This window comes from Nansenia antarctica, assembly GCF_963989245.1.
Source record: "Nansenia antarctica genome assembly, chromosome: 8".
NCBI lineage: Eukaryota > Metazoa > Chordata > Actinopteri > Argentiniformes > Microstomatidae > Nansenia > Nansenia antarctica.
In genome coordinates this window covers 29,895,315-29,907,814 of record NC_137678.1, presented here as the reverse complement: position 1 = coordinate 29,907,814, position 12,500 = coordinate 29,895,315, and the positions used below count along the sequence as shown (strand labels likewise).

The following is a 12,500-nucleotide window of genomic DNA, read 5'->3' as shown; positions in this document are numbered from 1 at the left end:
TCTACAGTGAACGTGAATAATAGATCACACACAAAAACTTATCTTGTGTTTCTTTTTTTCTATCCTGCAGAAAGAATGGCTTTGTCTGAACTGTCAAACCCAAAGAGCGATCCAAGGCCAGCTGGGAGACATGCCACCTTCACCCATGGCCTCTCCAGTGAAGAACCAACCACCTTCACCCATCCCGTCCCCTCCTGCCTCACCCATCCTCCCAGCTCCTGCCTCCCCAGCCACCACCACCACCACCACTGCTGCTGCTGCTGCCCCTCCCACCAAAGGGTTAACAAGAACCCCCTCAGTTACTGCAGTAGACACTGCTCCAGGTAGTGAACCCATGGTAGAGGCAGCAGCGGCAGCAGCAAAGGAGGAGACCCAGCCGCTTCCCGAGACCACGGTAGTACCCGAACCCACCCAAACACTGAGCAACAACCAAACACTAGACGACGCTACACCTCCTCAATCTGAGCATGCCGCCCCTCCCTCCCCAGATAGCTTCCCAGAAGAGAACAAGTATGACGACTCCAAAGAGACAGAGCAGAGTGAAGCGTTAGAACCGGTGTTTGAGACTATACAGGAACCGTCCGTGCCAGACAGTTTATTGGAGGGTGCTTCTGAGGCCCTAACAGTAAGTCAACAAGAAAGCAGTCCTGAGGCAGCAATAGAGGACCAGCCCCCACCTGAAACATCTCAGACTGAGCCAGAGACACAGGAAGAGAGTGAAAAGCCAGCAGAGCCAGAGGTGACTCCAACCTTTGAAAGTCTCCCACCGGAAGCTTTTGGCCAATCAGCAGAGCCTGTAGAGCCCCCAGCTCCTGTAGTCACTGAGAATGAAGAGAAAGAAGTGGTAGCAAATGCAGAACAGCCTAGCCAACCTCCTAAAACTGATGATCAAGCTACTTCTACTCTCCCTGCAGATATAGAGCAAGAGCAACCATTGCCTGAGCTGGTGCCTCCAGCACTAGAAACCGTAGCAGTCGAAAGTTCAGGCCTTACCCAGAGTGCTGAGGCAGAGCCAGTGAGTGCAGCACAAGAGAAGGAGAAAGAGACTGTTGTGGACACTAAGATAGAGCCAGAGCCGACAGAAAATAAGTCAGAAAGCACACAGGAAGCTCAAGGTCCACCAGCAGAGGTTGTAGAGGATTCTGTCCCAGGTGTGGTTAAGGAGGTAAGAAAGGAGGTAGAACCTGAGGAGGTAGAACCTAAGGAGGTAGAACCTGAGGAGGTAGAACCTAAGGAGGTAGAACCTAAGGAGGTAGAACCTGAGAAGATAGAACCTGAGGAGGTAGAACCTAAGGAGGTAGAACCTGAGAAGATAGAACCTGAGGAGGTAGAACCTAAGGAGGTAGAACCTGAGAAGATAGAACCTGAGGAGGTAGAACCTAAGGAGGTAGAACCGGAGAAGGTAGAACCTAAGGAGGTAGAACCTGAGAAGATAGAACCTGAGGAGGTAGAACCTAAGGAGGTAGAACCTGAGAAGATAGAACCTGAGGAGGTAGAACCTAAGGAGGTAGAACCGGAGAAGGTAGAACCTAAGGAGGTAGAACCTGAGAAGATAGAACATGAGGAGGTAGAACCGGAGAAGGTAGAACCTAAGGTGGTAGAACCTGAGAAGGTAGAACCTAAGGAGGTAGAACCTAAGGAGGTAGAACCTAAGGAGGTAGAACCTAAGGAGGTAGAACCTGAGCTGCAACCAGTCAAAGCTGATCTGACCCCACCTCAAGACCCTGCAGTAGAGACTCCTCCAATAGCAGAAAGGACAGATTATAAATTGAAAGCTGAGGCAGAAGCAGAGAGTGTAGCTCTGAAAGAGGAAAAGCAGACATCTGACATAAAGGTTGAACCAGAGAGAACAGCAGATAATAAATCCGAAAAAGTCCAGGTACAGTCTGCTCCATCGGCTCCTGAAGCTAATGAGCAAGAAAAGGTCACAGCAGAACAGCCAGCACAAGCTGTAGAGACAGTGTCGCCATCATCTGCGCTTTGTGAACTACAAGCCTTAGAAAAAGTTACCGAAGAGAAACCCACACAAAAAGAGAATGAGTCAGAATCTCAAAAGCCAGATGGTATTTCTGAATATAAACCGGAAGTCGCTGTAGCTAAGATTATGGAGTTGACTCCTACAGGCGATGATGATAAAGAGTCTGAAATAGTAATTGAGGAGAAAGTGTTACCCACAGAGGTCGGATCAGGACAGACTCCAAAGCCAGACTCTGGGTCTGTGTGCAATCAGCCAGACAGAGAGACAGAGGATGTGTCACCACCTGTAGTCGGTGACAATCACGAGTCTATTTCAGTATCAAAGCTGAAAATAGTCAGTGACAAAGAAGGAAACATTGGTAAAGGTGTAGAGGAGAAAGCGAAATCAGAGCAAACAGAAGCATCAATAACTGCATCTGACATTGAGAGTGTGTCTTTAGCCTCAGCCCCTGTAGTAGAACCTGCCACCCTAGTCCCTGTAGTAAGTGAACAGGACAAAGACAACGTCCTAAAGGAGGAGAAGTCATTGGCTGAAACTCCAGAGAAAAAAGAGACTGAAGCTCAGCCAGTGGCAAAGCCCATTGAAGTGGATGAAGTCGGAGAGGTGACTGTATAGTATGTAGCAACAGTAGTGGTTGTAGTATGTAGCAACAGTAGTGGTTGTCGATGAAATTATTCATAGCACTATGGCACTATTATCACAAACATTTCAGGCAGGCATTTAGGGAATGTAAAAAAGTACAATGTTTTTCTCCCATTTTACATAATACCCAAATCAGATTTTTGTTTACTTTTCGGTCATGAACTACATTAAGTGTACTTAATTTACTAATTTACTTAATAAGTACTATTTACAACTTGAAATAAAGTCTAACAGTTTTTAAAATACATTTTAATGCATATTGTTATAGCGTTATTAATACATAATGATATTATGTACAGTTATGTATCTGATGATAATAAATTAAAATAAACATGTGTTCTTGTCAACAGGCTAAAGAGGGGAAAGAGATGCTGAAAGAAGCTGGAGAAAAATATGTGGCCACTACTGAGACCAGCCCAACCAGCCCCTCCGACCTAGCTAAGCTGGAGAGCTCTGTCCTTCCAATACTGGAAGCACAGGCAAGCACACAACCAAAGGATGACTCGGACAAATTCACAGACTCACTCAAGGGCAGGCGTAAACTGGAAGTGTTGCCCATCTCATCTGAGTCTCCCAGCTCAGAGGAAGACAGAGAACTCTCAGAGAAGAAAGAAGTCATCACTAGCCCAAAGAAGAAGCTGCTGCTGCTACCGATAGACATCCGTGGTGACTCATTGGAAGACAGTAGTGAGAGCTTTGGAAAAGACAGTCCCATGTCTGGGGATGACGAAGACTTCATCAGGAAACAGATTATGGAGATGAGTGAGAATGAGGATGCTTCTCCGTCCGACGAGGAAAACGTAATCCGACGAAAGATCAGAGATGAGGAGAGGAAACGAGGTGAGGGAGGAAAGGAGAAAACTGCATCAGGGAAAGCCAGGCGTCTGCTCAAAAAGGGCACCATCAGCCCTGATGAAGAAGAGGAGAAGAAACTCCACACCTCATTGGTTAAACCAGCAAAAGAGGTGGGAGTTGATGAGCCGCGGGAAGCGCTGAGGGGGAGTGGAGTGGCGGTTCGCAAATTCCAAACCATCGAGCTTAACACCAGTGCCCCTGTGCGCATTCCCAATGATGATGCAGACCTGGAAATGGAGAGCCTCACAGACTCCCCGGATGACCGGTCCAGGGGCGAGGGTTCATCCAGCCTGCACGCGTCCAGCTTCACCCCCGGGACATCCCCGACATCCCTCTCGTCTCTGGACGAGGACAGTGACAGCAGCAGCCCCAGCCACATCCGTTCCAGTGGCGAGGGGAAACAGCACAGAAAAGCCAAACATAGACAGCCTGGTCAGGTTTTGCCCACCATCGAAGACTCGTCAGAGGAAGAAGAGTTACGGGAGGAAGAGGAGCTGTTAAGAGAGCAAGAGAAGCAGAAGGGCTCTGGGAAGAAATCAAAGAAGGACAAGGAGGAGATAAGAGCTCAGAGGAGACGGGAACGTCCCAAAACACCCCCGAGTAACCTCTCCCCCATCGAAGATGCCTCCCCGACTGAGGAGCTGAGGCAAGAGGCGGAAATGGAGGAGATCAGACGTTCGTCCTGCTCTGACTTCTCACCCAGCATTGAGTCTGAACCTGAGGGATTTGAGATCCACCCAGAAAAAATTGCAGCAGTCCAGAAAGTGTACCAGCTGCCTACGTCCGTGTCTCTATACTCTCCAACGGAAAACCAAAATGCTGATGAAGGCCCCAAGAACGCCGCCACTGAAAAACAGTCTCTAAAAACTGCAGATGAGGCTTACGAGGAAATCATGCAGAAGGCTAAATCTCCTGTCACTGAAAAGGTTCCGGTCCCTCCAGGGAAAGAGTCCCTATATGGGGGTATGCTTATTGAAGACTACGCCTACGAGTCTCTTGTTGATGGCAATGGATCAAAAGGCCAGCGACAGGAGCCTGAGAAAATGTCTGTTCCAGCTCAGCCAAAAATATTGAGATCACCAGATGAGGTTTACGAAGACATGATGCAGAAGAAGCAAGAATTCCTGCAGATTGAGCATGAACTGAAACAAGCGCAGCCAGTGACGGAAAGGCCCACACCGGAGATCATATTGCAACCTGCTGAAAGTAGCGTATCCTCAAGTAGCACGGTTTCAATAGGTAAGGATGGAAAACCACTACTGGATGCTGAGGCTGCCTATGAAGAACTTATGAAGAAAGTCCTCACTCCGGGGACTAGCCCAACACAGCAGAGTGCTGATATGGCCTCGACTGGAGTTGTGCCCCCTGGTGGTGAGGTTGCAGGCACTGCATCCAGAAGGGCTCTACATCCTATACCGGACCTGAGGGTGACACAGTGCTCCTCAGGAGAGGAAGATCCTGATGAAGATGGCGTTGTGGCTACAAAACAGAAGGAGCCAAAGACTTCATCAGACGTTCCTAAAATTGATCAGACACCTTCAACAGCTGAGACAGAGACAGACGCCACGTCAGTTGTCTGTGAGGTGCCTCAGTCTATGGCTGCGACAGCACCAACATCAGACCACCAGCCACAGACCACCATTGCAACTTCCCAAGCTGACCAGCCTGTAGACGCAAGCCAAACAGGTGTCATGGACCTCTCCAGTGTTAAGTCCGAAACACCAAGCTCCTCAGCCCCTGCTGTTGCTAGTGTATCGCCCTTACCCACCGTCCCTCAGTATGCCCCCACTGTACCCAGCGGGGTGTCAACCGCCCCACCCGTGCCCCCTAAACCAGCCGTCCTGCGCAGGGGTCTGTCTCAGGAACGAGTGGACGTACCTGTACCCCCACCGCTGCCCCCTCCTACCATGCCCAAACCATCAGTTTACCCAAGGAAACCCCCTGTTCCACTGCCACCTCAGGCTTCAGCAGCTATAATCAGGTCTGAACCAGTTAACATGACAACAACCCAAGCAGCAACTGTAAGACATCCTGTGGCACCAACATACAAGCCCCACGTCCCCCCTCCAGTTCCCCCAAAGCCCTCCTCCGTCCTGTCCGGTATGGGATACAGCCACAGACCAGGGGAGAGTGTCAAACCACCCCTCGCTCCAAAACCAATGTCCGGCTCTCAGCCATCTTCTCCTGCCCATCAACCAAGACCCACTGCCCTCCACACCTGCTCCTCTGATACAGCCCTCAATTTGAGCCCCTCCGCCGAAGGCAGGGCATATCATGCCTCACCAAAATCGCCGTCGTCTCCAAGATATGGTAGAGAGACTTATGTGGTTATCACACTCCCATCACAGCCCAACTCCCCAGTGGGGGAGGGTATCACCACCCAGGCCCCATCAAGTCCTGGCCCAGCATCTCCTTCAAGAGAAGCTCAGCCACATCCCCAACCACACTCCTATTACCAACCCCAACCCCAACAGCATCCACAACCACCTCCCCAGCAAACAACTAGGGTGCCCTTGGCGTACACTCGATTCACTGAATCCATAGAAAGTCAGGAGATATGTGGACCAGAGACTGTGGTGTCAAGCTCTTGTCATGTCATTGAAGCTATTTCAGCCTCAGCTCAGCCAACTGTCGTCACGCCCAACCTTGTTTCTCAAGTAGTCACAACAGAAGTCCAAAGAACAACTGTGTCTGTCGTACATGAGAGAACACCGCCTCCAATGCCAGCACCCAGAGCCAATGGTGTTCCAATCACATTGGAGAGAGCTGAACTTAAACAGACACAAAATGGTGGGCAGGCCTACCCGGCGGGGGAGGTGGTGGATCTTCGCACCATGAAGGTGGATTCTGAAATGGCGATGACAGGGGTCGATCTGTCTGCCTGCCCAGAGTCGAGACGTTCATCCGTAGCTGTCGAAGTCAACGCACGTCAGACTAGCGCAGTGCAATCATCTGTGGTCAACCTAAGTGCTGGAACCTCCACTGTTTCCATAGTGACAGACAGCATCACCATAGTAACGTGTGCTTCCACCATACACCATACGCGATACAGTGACAACACTGACGCCTCCCAAGCCTCCTCAGTTCCCCTTCAGCTCACAACAAACAAAGCGTTTGAACCTGTTTCTCAGATCATCTATCGGCCCATCGCTCAACCCTCCACTACCGCCAATGCAGAGATCCCCATCAACCTTTCTCTCGGAGGATCCATTACAGGTGGAGCTTTATTCCAGCCTCCCCCTGTCACCATAGCCCCAACCCCTGCCCCAGGATGTGTAGCCAATGGCTTAACCAGTGGCACTACCACCACAGTGGCAGGTGCAGTGGACCTCAGCACATCTAAACTTTTCAACACTGTGGTATCAGTTGATGCCTCCTCAGCGGAACTGGTCACGGTTGTCATCGCAGAGGATGATGGGAAACCTGTAGACCTGACGGCTGGGAGGAGAGCCGTGTGCTGTGATGTCGTCTACACACTGCCATTCACAGGAAGCTGTGCCACCCAGCAACCCACCACACCTTTGCCTGAAGACCGCTTCGGCTACCGAGATGACCATTACCAATACGACAGGTCGCCCTACGGCATGAGAGGCTTTGGTGGCATCAAACCCTCCATGTCTGACACTAACCTGGCTGAGGCTGGGCTTTTCCTCTACAAAAGCAAGAACAGTTACAATTTCAATGGCACCACAGAGGGTGCAGTTGACCTGACATCGGCGAAGGTGTCTGAAGCAGGTCAGTGCAGTGACATCGCCGACCTCTCCCGGAAATGTCACTTTGAGCTGCCTTCACTTATTTCTGGTTGATCCCTGTGGCAGTTTGATGTTTTTTCGTTTTGCTGTCTCCTTTTTTGTATTCTTTCTAAGTGGTTTGCATGGACATTTGATTTTCTTAATTTTTTCGTTCTACCTTCATCATTATTTGGTATACACAGGTGCATGTGCCTGCATGCGTTGTTATGTGTTGTTTTGGCTTCGCATCACTCCTAATCTGGCCAGGCTGGAGGCTTTGACATTTTTTTTTTGCATTATTTGGATGGAGCATGGCTTTCTGTCTGGTGTTTTACCACATTCCAAGTACATTTTTATGGACTCAATTGATGTTTTTTCAATTTTTGACAGGTGAGGCTGTGGACTACTCCCAAAAAGGCTCTGGGGCATATTCAGGAATGACAATTCCCCCCTATTCTCAAGGTAGAGGCACTGCTTCTGTCGGGTCACACTTTGGCACCAGCAGTGTCTTGAGGTCATCCAATGGAGTGGTTTACTCCTCGGTCGCAGCACCGATCCCATCCACGTATGCCATCACTACCCAGCCCGGATCTATCTTCAGCACTACCTACAACACTCTATCGAGCATGCACACCAGCGACACCATGCCGTCCCTGTCCAACCTCCAGAACCAGCCTCTCACCCGGTCCCAGAGCTTCCTCTCCACCATCAGCATCGCCACTGCAGAGGAGCATGGTAACGCTCCCCTAAACCTGGAGATATCCAGAGACGGTATGTCCATCTCAGATGTTGTCAGCACTGGACCAAACACCCTTACACTAGACTCCTACACCGACGCATCCCTTGAGGCCATCGCTGCCTCCCTGGAGGCCCTGTCTTCACCCATGGTGCCTGGGGATGGCCAGTACCAGATGGAGCGCGACATGCTGGAGATGGAGAAGATGAAGCAGCATCAGCTGGCCGAGGAGTTGGAGTGGGAGCGCCAGGAGATCCAACGCTTCCGCGAGCAAGAGCAGATGCTCGTGCAGAAAGAGCTGGAGGAGCTACAGGCCATGAAGCAGCACATCCTGTGTCAGCAGGAGGAGGAACGGCAGGCCCACCTCATGATGCAGAAGGAGACCTACGCCCAGCAGCAGCAGCAACTGGAGCAGATCCAGAGGCTCCAAGAGCAGCTCCGCCAGCAGCTGGAGGAGCAGAAGCTCAGACAGATGTACCCAGGGGGAGAGCCGACTGAGCATGCCCAGCAGGAGGCAGTGATCCTCGGGCCCGACGGCTCCGAATTGGCCCGGAAGATCATGGATAGCGGGTGTCAGACCGATGAGGAAGACAGCACGATCGACAAGGCCTACACGGCGGGTAGGAAGAAGAGGAGTGTGAAGAAGAGTGTGGACAGCAGCGTACAGACAGACGACGAGGATCAGGACGAGTGGGAGGCGCCCGCTCGGGGCAGGCGGAGCAGGCCTCGCACCGCTAGGGGAGATAGGGGGAGCGGACAGACCCAGACCTCAGACATGTCCATTCAGGCTCACACCGAGATCTCAGTACAGACAGACTCAGCAGGGAACCTAAGGATGAACACTAGAATGGAAATCTCCGACTCCGAGAGGACCTTATCCCCGCAGAGAGACAAAAGACGGCCCAACCCCTTAGAGATAGGAGTCCAGTCCTCCCACCTCAATACCGATTCCTCTCAAACTCTTCAGGCCCCTCTCAAATCTCCCAAGGTGCTTTACTCCCCCATATCCCCCTGCATGTCCCCCAGCAAATCTCTCGAGTTTGTGTCCTATGAGAAATCACTAGGTGACACCAGCCCACAGCGAATAAGAGGGAGCCCTGAGCCGACCAAAGTCTCCCCAGCCAGCCCGAGGGCACCTAAGGTCATGCAAAGGTCAATGTCTGACCCCAAACCCTTGAGTCCGACGGGAGAAGACAAGAGTTTCCAGTATGCTGATGGTCACTCTGTAAGTATTACTCATATTCATTGATATGCTGTTATTTGAAAAGGCATAGCTTGTCTCCCCTGGGCATTGCAGGCTGTGTGAAAAGGTCAGGTTTCCTGCCCAAGGTACAAAGTGTAAGTAAAAGGTCACCAACCCCCATGCACAATATCATAGCTACACAATTTGGTTTGCTTTTTCTCTTTGAGATATGAATGTCTTCATTTCGTGAGCTTAGAATTATAAGGTTCTATCTCCGTTTAGGGTAGTTCAGAGATATTGAGCGTCAAAGTTTTTACATTCCATTATGTTTTGTGAGATGGAACCTTTGTATTTTATGAATTACTAACTCAAAAATGTCAACATTTTAAAAATAACACCACACAGGCATTAATAAACACCCAATGGATCAGATTATGTAAAAAACTAAATTTTTACAAAAATGGAGATAGAACCTTATAATTCTAACATCACGATTTGCCAGCATGGCTTCAGTTTTTCCTGAAATGTTACATTAGAGAAACAAACTACGCCATTATCCATGATATTCTCTGTCCCGGATGGCTCTTCACCTTGTTATACTTTTGATGATATTATTCTCTTATTATTTTTTGAAAATTATGTCTTATTGTTGTTGTATTTCTCTCACACTCATCTAATCTATCCCCAGGCTTGATTTTCATCAAATCATTTTCATTCCTGAGTTTGCTGTCTAAATTAATATGACTCTTTCATAGAGTGCCCTTTCAAATGCATTACTGCAGCAGCACAGTCGATTTATTAACATTGGCATTTTAGTTTCTAAGGCCTAGCCTGCACGACGGAATTTAATTTTTTAATTTCATGTTTCATTTCATGAGGTATAGGATCAGTTTTTTTCTGCCTGTGCGTTTCACTGTGGAGCTCCTCATTCATACATACATACATACATACATACATACAAGGGGTGGGCGAACAGCTGAGCTAGCAGTAAAATATTGAGCTGCCACAGATCCATGGAGGTTTAATGTGAATAAATTACTTCTTTTGATGCTACCCTTAAGAAGGTACGATTTAGTGAGCGACGAGTTACAGTACATTTACAGCCAGGAATGCATATCTTCCTGTGAAATTATTCACAAGCAATCAATACACTTTCCCTTGCTCTCAGGACGTTACATTTTAGCCATCTCATTGTAATCATGATATAGGGTTAGACAGTGGGATGGATATATTCTTGCCTCTATTTTTGTCTCTCATTAATTTGATAAGATAATTGAAGTCATGAAAGATTAAACACCTCTTTCAGGTTCATTTAGTCTGCATAGAATAGGTTTAGAGAATGGTCTACTTTTGTAACAACGTTGTAGTTCTAAAGCATTGTAATATGTACAGTTTAATCATTATATTATAATTATTTATTAATAAAATGGTAAAATGGTAAATGGACTGCACTTATATAGCGCTTTTTTTGCTGCTCCAAAGCTGCTCCAAAGCTGCTCCAAAGCGCTTTACAACGGCCTCTCATTCACCCATTCACAACACACATTCACACACCAATGGCGGCAAGCTGCCATGCAAGGCGCTGGCCCGCTCACTGGGAGCAATTTTGGGGGTCAGTGTCTTGCCCAAGGACACTTCGACATGTGGCCAGCCGGGGCTCGAACCGCCGATCTGCCAACCTTGTGATCATTAGGCGGCGACTCTACCTCCTGCGCCACAGCCTAAAGTGGCGCCACAGCCTAAAACACATTGCGTGACGTTAGAATTATAAGGTTCTATCTCCATTTTTGTCAAAATTGAGTTTTTTACATAATCTGATCCTTTAGGTGTTTATTAATGCCTGTGTGGTGTTATTTTTTAAATGTTTACATTTTTGAGTTAGTAATTAATAAAATACAAAGGTTCCATCTCACAAAACATAATGGAATGTAAAAACTTTGACGCTCAATATCTCTGAACTACCCTAAACGGAGATAGAACCTTATAATTCTAAGCTCACGATTGGATGAATGTCTCATGACTGAAATCATGTTGAAAATCAAAGCATTTTTTCTCCCTGTCTTTCTTCAGGGTAAAGGCTCGTCGGCTGGGACTCCAACAGGCACTGGAAAGAAGGTGAAGAGGACTCTCCCCAACCCGCCCTCAGAGGACGAGTCGACCGCCGCCGGCCAGACCGCCCACAGCACCGGCTCCGCCCGCCGCAGGATGTGCCGCAACACGAACATGGCCCGGGCCAAGATCCTGCAGGACATCGACCGCGAGCTGGACCTGGTGGAGCGCGAGTCCTCCAAGCTCCGCCACAAGCAAGCCGAACTGGATGAAGAGGAGAAGGAGATTGACGCCAAGCTGAGATACTTGGAGATGGGCATAAATCGCAGGAAAGACGCCCTCTTGAAGGAGAGGGAGAAAAGGGAGAGGGCCTACCTTCAGAGTGTGGCCGAGGACCGCGACTACATGTCCGACAGCGAGGTCAGCAACATCCGGGAGACGCGGGGCAGCCGCAGCGGCACCGGGGCCGAAGACATGGGGGGTCACGGGCTGGAGCGCCCCAGGACGGCGCCCCAGTCCGAACTGGATGAATTCATCCCCCCACAGACCACGCATGAGGCAGCCCAGTATGGCACATACTCCCAGTACCAGTACCAACAGAGTCAGACGCTTTACCAGGAGCAGTCCCTCTACCAGAGCCCCCAGTCCTACCAGTCCCAGTCCATCTACTCCTCCGTCCCCTCCCTCTCCAGCTCACAGCAGCAGAGCTACCACCAGATGCTCCTTCTCCAGCAGAAAGCTGCCAGGCAGGCTGCCCTACTCTCCGAATTAGAATCGTCTAAGATGGCCTACGACGTCATCAGCCGCCAGCCTGACTCCGCTGCCGCCTCCTACCTGGGGGTCAGGTACGACAAGTACGGCAACCACTTGGACCTCCGGGCCTTGGAGGGGGGAAGCGCGGCGGGAAGTCCCATGTCAAACGTCTCCGCCGACTCGTTCTACAGTGACGTCGAGCACCACCACACGCCCCGGAGCTACGTCTTACTGGAGGACGCGGCCGAGCTGGCCAAGAGCTCCACGGGCCTGTCCTCCTACGCCCTGGCCGAGAAGGAACTAGCCAAGGCCGAGAGGCTTCTACGGAGGAGCGCTGCTGACCTCGGGTCTACTGACTACCTGGGGTCCACCTCCAGGCTGCACTCGTACGGCAAGACCCCGGATGAGGAGGACTCCATGGAGGAGCCCTACGAGCTGAAGCTCCTGAAGCAGCAGCTGAAGCAGGAGTTCAGGCGGAGCGCCGGAGGGACGGACGGACTGGATCCGCTGACTGGCCTCCCCCACTCGTACTACACCCCTAGTGCTAGCGCGTCAAGCTACTCCTCCAGACAG

The 12,500-nt window shown here is 50.1% G+C and overlaps 1 protein-coding gene across 1 annotated transcript in view; it reads left to right on the top strand.

The window, feature by feature from the left end:
* The window catches only part of pcloa (piccolo presynaptic cytomatrix protein a), a gene marked incomplete at both ends in the record, with an annotated part of 62,411 nt that overhangs the window by 25,444 nt on the left and 24,467 nt on the right, over nt 1–12,500 (top strand). Inside the window, 4 exons of the mRNA XM_080538258.1 lie at nt 71–625; nt 2,971–7,219; nt 7,597–9,167; nt 11,196–12,500. The exon at nt 11,196–12,500 is cut by the window's right edge and continues 781 nt beyond it. Coding sequence (XP_080394384.1) covers nt 71–625; nt 2,971–7,219; nt 7,597–9,167; nt 11,196–12,500 — 7,680 coding nt within the window. The remainder of the gene's footprint in view (nt 1–70; nt 626–2,970; nt 7,220–7,596; nt 9,168–11,195) is intronic.